Raw genomic sequence first — 13,031 nt, forward strand, 5'->3', positions numbered from 1 at the left:
TGAATAGTTAGAAAATTGTCAGATATGGAAAAGTTTAGGGAAACAATAATTCCCCAAATTTTTCAGCAATCTACATGCCTCAGAGCGCTAACTGCCCAGTGTCTGTTCCACCTGTCAGGCTACTAGCATTTTGAGGGCCCAGATGACTCTGCTACAGAGCCCAAGAGAGTAATATGTCTATAACGCAGCTGAAAAATAGTGCTGTGAAAGTGATTTCAAAAGGCTCTTCTCAGCACCCAGGATACACAATCCCTTTCAAAGACATTATTTCCCTTGACTGACACTTAGGCAGTGTTCACCCCCACACATCACCATAGAGAACATTTCATAGGAGGCAAAACTGAGAAGGAAGCTGTATGGTGACTGGATACTATATTTTTACGATGAAGAAAACTTAGCTACTGAAATGCATGGAATCCAATGGATGGAAGAGTTCAATGTAGAAAATTATCGGCAGACAAAGTACATATGAAAAGCACACTGCACATTCTGTTTTTACCAGCTTAATGAATGCCTAGAAATGGTTAACTTCTGGCTGTCACATACAAGATTATACATGCTTGAATTATCTCCCCACCCCATGGTAAACTCATTAAGGGTTTCAATAGTTGTAAGAAAACCACATGGGTGACATTGTAATACTGGTAAGTATTTTATTAAAATGTTGAAAACAGCAATGCTGCTGTTATTCACTGTGGAAGTTTCATGTGTTTTGTTGTGCAAGTGAATGATAGGGAGATGATTTTGCTATAATGCTGTCAGATACAGCAAGTTATTAAATAGCAGTTTGTTGTTTGGGTTTCCTTTTTCATTTTTTTATGTAGCTTCACAGACTCATACTCACTAAAATTCTTTTCAGCATACTTTAAGCACAGCTATTTTAACAGTCAATAATAATGTATTCTTTAAAAATCCTCTGGAAGATGTTCTCTAAAATTATTCCTATGTTTGTATATTTGGTTTTAGGAAATTCAGTCTGAACTTCAAAGGGAATAGCTAGTTCCAGTATTGTGATTATTGGTCAAAGCAAAGTTCCTTCAAATGGATATGTTTATTACTGTTATTTATGTATTGAATGTCTGTAGGCAAATTTACTTAGCAAAAGATGTTTTGGCAGTTCATTACCTAACCTAACCTAACCATAGTTATTGAAAATCACCATCCAGCGCAAGGTGTCAAGGGTCTGAAGCAAGGCAGTAGCCCTTGATTTCAAGAGGGCCAACTTCAATGAGTTGAGATTAATAGGAGAGGCATTGGGGTCCTGGATAGTAGGAGAACTGGGTGCCCAAGATGAGCGGTCGTTCCTTAAGGAGACAATACTCAGAGCCCAAGGGGTGACAATCCCAATGAGAAGCAAAGGGAGAAAGAGTGCCCAAAAGCCCCCCTGGCTCACCAACAGCATTCGGGAATGCCTGACTGCCAAAAAGGAGGTGTACACCCAGTGGAAGGGAATGGCTATCATCAAAGAGGAGTATACTTACACTGCTCAGGTCTGTAGGGGGGCTGTTAGGAAAGCTAAGGCAGATACTGAACTAGGGCTAGCATCAAGGATAACAAAAAGTCCTTTTTTAAATACATAGGGACTATGAAGAAGGCATCGGGTAATGTGGGGCCCCTGCAGGATATGCTTGGCAATCTGGTGGTTGCACCAGAGGAGAAAACAGACCTCTTTAACAATTTCTTTGCCTCCATTTTCTTGTGCAGGGACTGGGACTCCCCTACCGAGATTCAAGACAGACTCAGGAGAAACTCCTCCAGGCCTAGGGTCATGGAGGACCAAGTTAGGGAACTTCTGGAGGGGCTGGACGTGTTCAAATCAGCAGGTCCAGATGCTCTCCACCCCAAGGTGTTGAGGGAATTGGCAGGGGTTATTGCAGGCCCCCTGGCATGGCTTTACGAACACTTGTGGTGCTCTGGTCAGGTGCCGGACAACTGAAAGAAGGCCAATGTGGTCCCCATCTTTAAAAATGGCAAGAGGGAGGACCTGGGCAACTATAGGCCCCTTAGTCTTACTTCAATCCTGGGGAAGCTCTTTGAGAAGATTATCAAGGAGCACATCTGTGATGGGCCAGCAGCAGGGATGATGCTCAAGGGCAACCAGCACGGTTTCATTAGGGGCAGCTCCTGTCAGACCAACCTGATTGCCTTCTATGATCAGGTCACAAAATCATTGGACATGGGTGTTGTGGTGGATATAGTCTTTCTGGACTTCAGAAAGGCCTTCAACACTGTCTCCCACCCCATTCTCATTAAAAAGCTAGGTGACTGTGGCATTGATGCCTACACAGTCAGATGAATTGCAAATTGACTGAGGAGTTGTACTCAGAGAGTTGTGGTGGACAGGTCACATTTGACCTGGAGGGAAGTGGGCAGTGGAGTCCCCCAGGGCTCAGTCCTTGGGCCTGCACTGTTTAATTTCTTTATAAGCGACTTGGATGATGGAGTGAAAAGCACCCTGTTTAAATTCACAGACGACACTAAGATTTGGCATGAGGTGGGCATGCTAGAAGGGAAGGACAGATTACAGCAGGACCTGAACAGGTTACAGGGGTAGGCAAATGAAAACAGGATAGGATTCAATACTGACAAGTGCAGGGTGCTGCACTTAGGCAGTAGGAACCAGCAGCATAACTATAGGCTGGGGAACTCCCTTCTTGAAAGCACGGTGGCAGAAAGAGATCTTGGAGTCATTATTGACTCCAAGATGAACATGGGCCAACAATGTGAGGACACAGTCAGTAGGACTAACTGTACCTTGTCATGCATCCACAGATGCATCACAAGCAGGGCCAAGGAGGTGATCCTCCCCCTCTATGAGACACTGGTCAGGCCGCAGCTGGAGTACTGTGTCCAGTTCTGGGCACTGCACTTCAGGAGGACGTGGACAGCATTGAGAGGGTCCAAAGGAGGGTCATTCGCCTGATCTGGGGGACAGCAGGGTAGACCCTATGAGAAGAGGCTACGGGACCTTAACCTGTTCAGCCTTCGCAAGAGAAGGCTGAGGGCGGAACCTGGTGGCCATTTATAAACTTACTAGGGGGGACCAGCGGGGCTTAGGAGAGACCTTGTTCCCCCAAGCGCCTCCCAGAGTAACAAGGAATAATGGTCATAAGTTGTTAGAGGGTAGGTTTAGACTAGACATCAGGAGGCGCTACTTCACAGTCAGGATGGCTAGGATCTGGAACCAACTTCCAAGGGAAGTGGTGATGGCTCCTACCTTAGGGGTCTTTAAGAGGAGGCTTGACGTTTACCTAGCTGGGGTTATTTGAGCCTAGTTTTCTCTCCTGCCCAGGGCAGGGGGTCGGACTGGAAGATCTACAAGGTCCCTTCCGACCCTACATCTATGAATATATGAATCTGAAAATGTACATGTGTTTTGTTTTGCCCAGATAGAATTGAGGAAGAGGAACTTCAGTCACTAAGAAATATTTCTGTTGTATTTTACCGTAATTTCATGTTGGTGCCTCCACAGCATTTACTTATTCAGGCCAGTGTCCAGACTATGAGGTTTGTCTATAAATTAGTTTGGCTTAGAAGCTGAGCTGATATTAGAAAAAACAGAATATCCTAAACATTGTCACTTCCTGGTTCTAGCATGATCCAAGATGCTTTCTGTAACAAAATGAGGTACTTCCAATTCTAGTCGTCGTGCAAACAATAACTCTGCTCATTACTGCATAATATACTGTTACATGAATACATACTTGTTACTATATGTCTTGTAAACATTTGACCCATTTGAAAAAATGAAACTTAATTAGAAAGCGTATTAAAACAAATATAATATCATTATTTCTATATTTCAAATATATATTCTATATATTTCAAATATAATATCATAGTTATGTATAAATTAATTCAACATCATCCTTAGGGACAAACATTTCTGCCAAATTTAAAACCAAATATTTTAATTGTATTATTCAGAAGAAAATGTTAATGTACAGCACACAGCCCTGTTGGAATAAAATTATCTTTCAAGGATATTACAAGAGCACAGGGATTTTGTTTTACAAGATTTCCTCAAGACAAAATGTAATTATTACGATTCGGTTTTTTCCCAAATGTAGAAGTCATAAACTACGATTTACCTGGAATGAAACGATATTTTAATATAACATTTTATAAATATTAAACAAGTTTTCCTTTATCTAGCCAAGTCTTTTCTAAGTACTATAATTCCTGTAATTTAATATAGGTAATGAAGTGAGGTTGAAAAAACCCTTCAAACTAGGAAATTCATTTCTATGAGCTTATATTTCATTTCTGTCCTTGTTTGCCAGAAGAAAAGATTAAACCTATGCAGTACTAAGACAATTCCATTAAAAATCTACTGTTTGTGACCAATTTTTATTCCCTGTCACAGATTTCAAGAAGATCCAGTAAAAACACTTCATTAATTTTGGAGAATTAACGTACAATATTTTAAAATAACTATTTTTTAAAGGCAACACTGTTTTCTATTTTTAATATTCAATTGACATAATCTAGACCGGTGATTCTCAACCAGGGTGCTGGGGAACCTTGGGGTGCTGCCCAATCTTTTGGAGGGTGCCATGAGGCATGAAGAGATAAGCAAGGTGTGAGGAATTAAGCATATTGGCTAAGTAGATAAACCCTGGCTCAGGCTTGTCCCTGGTTGAACAATCCCACAGTGCCACTTCCCATTTTCTCTACAAGGAATTAAGTACCATGATATATGAATCAGTTTTTTAAGTTGAGTGCCACTTAATTAATAAAAGTTATTGGGGGGGGGCAGGTCCTGAGTCCAGTCAGAGGCACAATGAGCCCCAAAATGTCGAGAACTATGGCTCTAGAATAATACTGCTATAGAAATGGAAGCCAGTAAGTCCTGAGCTTGTAGGTCTCCCACTGACTCTCTGCCAAATACTCAGCACAGAGAGTTTCTACCTCCCTAGTACATGCTGGGTTAAAAGACTGATATTTACTTCATGCAAATATTACAAGTCTCAATTAATTTTAATATTGTACAGTGCTGAATCTCCATTAAGTAGTCTTGGGCCAATCTCACCACCTTGTTTCCCAATCCTTAACAAGCAAAACTCCCATCAATTAGGAGTAAGGATCTGAGGAAGAACTTAAGATTCTCATCCACTGATTGGAATATCCCATGGAATGAAGATAGTCACAGAGATGGGTTTAAGTGGTAGGTCAAACTTCATTAATACAAGGAAGAAGCACCCACTGCCCTGCCCCACCATCAACCTTTCATTTGGGTTACTACAATACAACTACCCATACTTTAGGATAGGACCTCCAAACTCCCATTCCTTAGAATCCTCTCCTTCTCACCACCTCTTATGAGGGGAAAAAGGGCACAAAAGATAACCTCAGTTGTGACAATTACAGGTCTTCCCTCCTCCCATAGTGACAAGGCTGACCAATAAAATCCCAGCTCCTTTTTCTACCTCTGCAAAGTGATCCAATTGGCTTTTATCTAAAATGAACAATTCCATAGAGTTGTGATAAATTATAAATTCCTATAAATTAAACATTTTAATTTCAAAGCTCTATGCCTACTAACTAAGGTCCTACTGAAAAGGGTACTTTGCTTGTGCAACCATTTGTGAGTATGATTCAATGAGTTATGCCACTAGTTAGATCCACAGCATGGCCAAAAAATACAAGTACTATATTATGGCCACAAGAATGAGGAGGGAGCAACCAAAGAGAGTATGGAGTTCCCAAAAACCCAGGGAAAAGATTATACAAAAGTACAAATGAGTGCTTGTCTCTGTCTGACTGCCTAATGGATTACGGAAAACTTCTGGAAAAATCATGGCCCACTCCTGCACTTCCAAGTATGAACCTCCTCTCCTTTCTTTTAAGTTCCCTGAGACTGTCTAGCATGCCAAAGGCTAGATAAATTTTCCATCCACTAAAAAGGTGGTGGTTACTTTTAGAAAGACATCTGCTTTAAAAAAAAAAAATTTAAAGGACTATTTCAGAAGAAAAATATACTTTCACAAAAAGAGAAGTTTCTGCGAAAGCAGGACAATTTACAAAACCAAATATTACAAACTTGAGAGAAATTCAGAGGCCACAGTTGTCCCCGGGGACAACTACCCAGACGAGCATGGCTATGCGGTATGTGGCACTGCAGATATGTCTGTGGTGCCACATATTCATCTGTTCCCCATGCTGCAAGGGAACCGGGATGGGGAGGGGGGGAGAGAGGGGCAGGGTTTTGACCCCTGGATATCCAGGAGTTAAAAAAAAAATGCACAAAAAAAAGTGGAGCTGTGCATGCAGGGGCAGCGTGCATGGCTCGAAACTGGAGCCTGGCCGGTCAGAGCCATGCTCTGGCTGTCAGCCAGGCTCCAAGCTGCAGAATCACTGCTGCAGCAGCCCTGGGAAGCCCCCAGGATGCCAGGTAAGGCTGCTGGGGTCAGCTCAGTGCTGGTCCCAGCCTCCCCTACCCCATTCAGCATAACCTGCCATGCGCCAGAGAGTGCATGACACGGGTGTTCCCCAGGAACAACTAGCGGCACCGTTAGTGTCCCCAGGGAACCAAACGTCCATGCTCATGTGGATGCAGCCACAGTCACTACCAAGGGACTCAAACTCCTTTACACAGAACCACATGCAGAAACTGTTATTTCAGGTATACTCAGGACTTGCCCCTTCAAATTAGCTCTCTATTGGTAATGGGCTCCTGTGCTGAAGTCCTTGAAGACCACAAACTTCATTATCTTCTATAGGAAGCTGGACTAAATTAAAACTTCAAGAATTAGACTAAAGAGAGAAGCTTCACTCTTCAATGTATAATGATAAACATTAATATAAGGGAAAACTGTTTGAGCAATCAGTCTGGTTTTTAACTCCTTTCAGATTAAAAAAAAATACTTCTGATATTAATCTCTTATTTGGCATATATTGAGAAAAAGTAACTCTCAAGTATCACATTGTGACACATCTACATATGTATAATTACATTTTTCTAAAAATATCACATCTGTAGAATTTATCATTTGATCTACTCTTTAAAATTCAGAAATAGATGAATAGCTCCTTTGAATATATTAAGTATTTAAAATTCTACAAATAGAAAATCTCTAACCAAGATAACACTTTAATGAATCTACTCCACTGCCTCAGAAGACTGCATCAAAAGGTATATCTAATCTAGTTAAGAGCTGGAAATGAAGAACCTATATATTTCCAGCACTATGTATTCTTAGTTACAACAATGGTATTTTCATTAATGAAATAAAACATAGATGGTACCCAAATTGTAGTGAGCCATGTTTTCAACAGAACGAGAAGAGCACCACAGTTGTAATGTCGCTACCTGCTGCGTTATGAGGTGCAAAAATGACAATAAAAGATGGTAGCCTAATTTGAACAGGAAAAAAACTTTGAAAGAAGGAACCTCACATATATTAAAATTCCAATTAATACTAGCAAGGTTGTCAGACACATGTAACAGAATCAAATAAAACATTCACTATGTTTCATGAAAAATATACTGCTGAATTAATAATTATTTTGTGTACTGCGCTGCATGTTTAGGTAATGACATCTTTATGAGTTTACAGTGGGATATTTTTTGTTTTATACTTTGCAAGATATATGTGCTCACATTTCATTTAATTTGTCATACAATTTCACTAGAAGATAGTTGTAAATGGAATTTACAGTAAAGTCGATGTGGGTTACAGCTGCATTTCAGGAGAAATTAACTGTTACATTTTCTTAAAATGCATCAATACCTAATTAAGGGGAAGGTGACAAATATACATTGCAAAGACTGATGAGAGAACTCCATAGCTTTGGCACCCAAGCCAGCCACCAAAAAAATTCAGGTACTTATGCAAACTTTATCAGAATTTACCTGAATTATTGGGACTCTATAACTGCAATGAATCTTAGATAAAAACAGCTTTTCATGAGGCTTTGGCTGCTAACTGCTCCTGCTCAGGCTGCAAGAATCTGAAAACAGCCCCTTTCTTGATAATATCATGTTTCTGGTCCTAAGGAGTGCGAGGAAATGATGCAATGCTATTAAGTTTTGTTTTGTTTAATTTTTAAATGCAGCAGTTAACACAGTAGGATTACTGAAATTACAGGGCCAGATTAGGAATTGCCTAAAACAATCCTAAATTATACCACTTTGCATCAGCTACCTGTACAATATCTTCAGGGAATTACCACAGAAAGTATTCACATATATATGGAAAATAAGTGAAAAATGTGTTCAGTGCAAGCTGCTTGTACCAATTATGGGGAATGAAAAGGTGTATCCAATGAATGTAAAACTGTCAGTCTTTTCAATTAATCTTACATATTACAGTTTTAAGTCTAAATGTATATTCTTATTACTTTCTATATATATGTAAAAAGAACATTTAATTAAGGGGTTCATGATCTGCATTTGATGCGATGAGAAGCTGCTCTATGAAAAATAAATACCCCTCAGTAATGCTTGGCTGCTGCCTTTCACATACATATTATTTTCCAGGCAATTTGGCAAATTTTCTACAATTGCCTCAAAAATGAAAACAAAAGATATACACTTCTCATAACAAAAGTATTAGGCCTTTGAAAAATACAATACTTAAAAAAATATTATTACAACGTCCTCTTGCAAGGGGCGACATAAGGTAGCAGAATCACTACTTACTGCGATCAGTAATGATTGTTCTGGCCTCTTGATTGGTAGTCTTGTTTTTCAGATTCTGTGCTGCAGTTATTAGCTCATCCAACTGGGGACGCCTTTGCTCCAAATCCTGTAGTGTTGCCTAATCATACAAAAGTAAACATATGAAACTAACAATAGTTCCAAGCAATTTTTGTAATTGTATTTCACTGTCATTAAAATACTATACCAGACGGGACCAGGGTGTCAATCTACCCCAGCAGCCTATTTTGAACGGCAACTCTTTCTGAACATTTCATTGGAGCAAGTCAAATGTTATACTGGACTGGATAGCTATGCAATTACAGGTCTGGAGAAAATTTTCTTCCCGAGTACTGGCACTGATCAGTTTTGTTTTGAAGCATGAGGGTTGATAGCATTTATACCTTTTTATATTATTATTATTAGCTGAAGATGATAATATTCTCATTCACTTAAATGTCTATTCCTTCTGTATGAGAGGCAAGAGCTTTTTAGACCTTTTACTGGACCAACTACTGTATAGGTGAGGGAAAATTTTGACAAGCTTGCAGGAACACACTACCTTTTCTCATGTCAGCCTTCTATGAATTCCACTAAAATCTTTAGGAAAAATGTTCAAGTGTTTTAGTTCCAAGCTTAGAGTACCAAATAAAACACTACCCATTGTCTCAGTACCATATGTACCACTGCAACCTATAGATTAATTATATACATATTAATCAAGATGACCTTTTACATTAGAGTCTGAACTGGGAAAAACTGGGCCAAACAAGGCAGACTGCTACTAACAGATCTATTGGCTCTTTCTAATGAGGAACAGTATTGAAGGAGTTTTGAGGTGTCACTTGTTGCATAAGGAATAATACCATTGTCAAAGGACTCCTGGGTCAGGGCACATATACACATGCTTAGTTTGCAGTAGTTTGATGCAGGAGTGAAACTGAAGCGTATTCACAATGTCCAGTCTTATGCTAGTTTAGTCACACCAGTCTGCAATAAAAAGTTACTGTCTGGAAAGAAAGGAGTGAAGTTTGTAGCAATGTAATTCACAGAAGTGTATCAGCTGAGTCTCCACTCCCTGAGCCAATCTCATCCCAGGATTGCCACTGCTCAGTGCAAATCACATCCTGCAACACCTAGCAGTCAGACACTGTAATAATACCTACTAAAGCAGGGGTGGGCAATTATTTTAGCTAGAGGGCTGCTTAACTAGTTTTGGTGAGCTGTCAAGGTCCACAAGGGTAACCCCGCCCCTTGACAGGTGCCCCACGCTCTGGTCACCATTTTAGGACTGGAAGTCCCATCCCTAATCCCTGACCTTTGCTACCAGAAGTACTCATTTTGGGAGAGGCGGATTGCCATCTTGGAACTGGGGAATAAAAACAACAAAAAAATCATATACTAAAAATCAAACACCTACTATAACATTTTAATTTTATTTAAAAAAATATTTTTGTCCTAATTGATGTATGTTTGTGTAGTGTATATAGAGGCAATTGCATAATAGCTCAAGGCAGAACCCCCTGATGGTGCACAGCTCCAGCCGTGTCCTGGGAGCTGCTCATGGTAGCATAGACCAGGGCCAGGCTGGTGGCTCCATTGCACAGGGCTCCCCATGGCTTATCTGCTCACCTGGCACTTGAGTGGATTTTTATGCTGCATGGAGGAGCCCCACAGGATGGATTCAGTGGCCTGGCCCTGCTGCCATGTGTGGCTCTCAGGTCTTGGCCAGAGTGGCAGGGAGTGGGGCCAAGCTGGCCCAGGTCCATTGTGTGGGGTTCCCTGCCAGTCCTGGCTGAGTCCTGGGATCTTCACATTGTGGCAGGGAGTGGGGTGAGGCTGCTGGCTCCATCCTGCACAGCTTTGGCTGAGTCCTGGGAGCTGCATGTGAGTCATGGGCAGCCCTGTGCTCCTGCTGTCCTGGGCCCCATACTCCTGCTGGTCTGGGCTCTGTACTCTCACCACCCTACCCCAGCTCCACCAGCTCTGGCCCTGGCACGGACTTCATGCTCCCATCCAGCTGCAGACAGTGGGAGTGCAGTGCACTGCTCCAGTGAGAGCAGGTGGGGCTCAGTCCCATGTGGAGCACAGTAGGGGCAGCAGTGGGCTGGGCCAGATGCAATCAATTTCTGGGCACCAGCCTACAGACTGGATTAAATCACTGATGGGCCGGATACAACCTACGGGCCATATTTTGGCCATCCGTGCATGAGAGGTAGCTATCTTTGGGTAGCTAGTTCTGTCTACTCTTTACTGTGGAGTATATTTCTAATGGAGTAAAATATGGTGTAAATTATCTGTAGAAATTATATCAAAGAATCATAGAAAATAAGGGTTGGAAGGGATTTTAGGAGGTTATCTAGTCTAACTCCCTTCTCAAAGCAGGACCAGCCCAATTAGATCATCAAAGTCAAGGCTTTGTCTAGCCAGGTCTTAAAAACCTCCAAGAACGGAGATTCCAGAACCTCTCTGGGTAGTCTGTTCTAGCACTTCACTACCCTCCTCATGAGAAAGTTTTTCCTAATATCTAACCTAAACTTCCCATGGCTCCAATTTGTGATCATGTGACCACACTTTCTGTTAATCCTCCATGATCTGTCAGTGGATGGGGAAAATACTTTCAGATACTTAGGCCTCATGGATTTAGTCTACATTGAGGCTCTGCACTTCAGTCCAGATGTGGAAAACAGGTTTATTTATTTCATGGCTAATTGGAAATTGTGAAGGAAACTTAAATGGAAATATTTTGCAAGCTGATTTAAAGCACTAAGACTTTATGCTACATGAAATAGACTTTTAACACATTACAAATAACACTGTTGTGAGGCATAAGATTCAATAGATTTTTTAATAACTGCTAAAGAAATAACCCTATAGAATTAAACAGAAAGCAATGACCTTTCTCTAAAGTTTTTGAAGCAGCCACAGAATTACAAGGTGAATAATATCCTTGGTAAAAAGGAACAGAAAGGATATGGTAATATTAAACTCTTGTTTTTTACAATATATTTTGGTTGAACCTTATATCAATATGAATTTGATACAATTCCCATTAAATTCTGTAGAACTTTTCTACAGTACAAGAGTTTTAGTAAAAACCTTTACCACTTTAAACTGTTTTTAAGATCAATGTAAGATGGCAGGTGCCTTACAATGATCCCACTGTATCACCTACTTATTTAGCTGAAAAGTCTTCTAGTAGTTGTGATTGTTTATAGAGTATTTAAGCAGACAAGTAGAACCCTGTAAGTATGACTTGAGATCCAGAGAGTGAGCTGGTGGGCTACAATTTTCACAGATAATCAAGATAGTTGTCAAAAATGTATTGCAAATTTCAGGAAAGGCACCAATATATAGGAATACATCAAAAATTCCACCAGAAGAATCGTTTCCACCAGGATGAGCTGGATCCTCCCCCTATATAAACTGCCTTAAGCAGCAACCTAGAAGCAACACTAGAAGGGTTTTGGCCATTCTGTAAGTCTGAAATGTGTTCACTCTGTTTGATTTGGTCTGTTTTTACGTGCTGATAATTTGTGTAATCTTCAGCTGCAGCATTGCTCATTTCAGTGTGCAACAGCTGGTTTTTTTAACCACATTGGTTTATCAGTTGGGTGCTAAAGATCCAACATACCTTTGGGAAGGAATTCCTAGATCTGGGTAACAGGTTTATAATGGACAGCTCTTGCTATTGTGGATATGATCATTAGCCCACTCACAATAGAAGCACCCTTTGTCTCTGCAGCTTTGCTGTCAATAAATAGAGATCTACCTACATAGCTGCAAATTACACATAATGTTATACATTTTGAGACACATCAATGTTATGACTGTGAAATATGATTGAGTCAGTGAGAGGAAATAATTGTATGTTGGGTAATAAGAACTGCTTTTATAACTGCATGCACTACTCTATATTTGGGGCTTGGAAGGAATAATTAGGGAAGTGACACAATGGCTTCCCATATAAGAACATCCAAGCATTCAATTCAAGATATGATGAACCAAAAGGGATCAGCTTCAAAAACAGTACAACCTCTCTCAACAGAAAAGATGCCATTCCAATTTGCCAGACTTGGAAATGAAAAGTATTATATGCAGTTAGATAACATTCTGCCCCCAGCCCTGTTTCCTGGAAAAAAGGGATTTGAGTTATGAAGTTGTTCATGATTTTGTTTTGTGGTTTCCCATTCATTATGTTTTCAGGTGTTTTTTAGTAACAGCTATAAATCAGTTTAGAAACGAAGTGTTTTTAACCAAGTCTATGTGACTATATAACAAAAAATTCTATAAACATACTCTTCTGGGATCTTTTCCCTTCACTAGTATATTGGAGGCTGTAGAAGGAACATTTCTGGCTGCCTGTGTTCATGCCCATGTACTTGGATGG

General features: G+C 40.4%; 1 protein-coding gene across 7 annotated transcripts in view; it reads right to left on the reverse strand.

Annotated features, from left to right (window-relative positions):
• DMD (dystrophin) overlaps nt 1-13,031 on the reverse strand; it is a 1,961,037-nt gene that overhangs the window by 501,884 nt on the left and 1,446,122 nt on the right. For all 7 annotated transcript variants that reach the window (XM_025200207.1, XM_014518487.2, XM_025200208.1 and 4 more), the window contains one exon: nt 8,645-8,762. In XM_025200207.1, the coding sequence (XP_025055992.1) occupies nt 8,645-8,762 (118 nt within the window). The remainder of the gene's footprint in view (nt 1-8,644; nt 8,763-13,031) is intronic.

The sequence above is a fragment of the Alligator sinensis genome, unplaced genomic scaffold, assembly GCF_000455745.1.
Source record: "Alligator sinensis unplaced genomic scaffold, ASM45574v1 scaffold746_1, whole genome shotgun sequence".
Lineage (NCBI taxonomy): Eukaryota > Metazoa > Chordata > Crocodylia > Alligatoridae > Alligator > Alligator sinensis.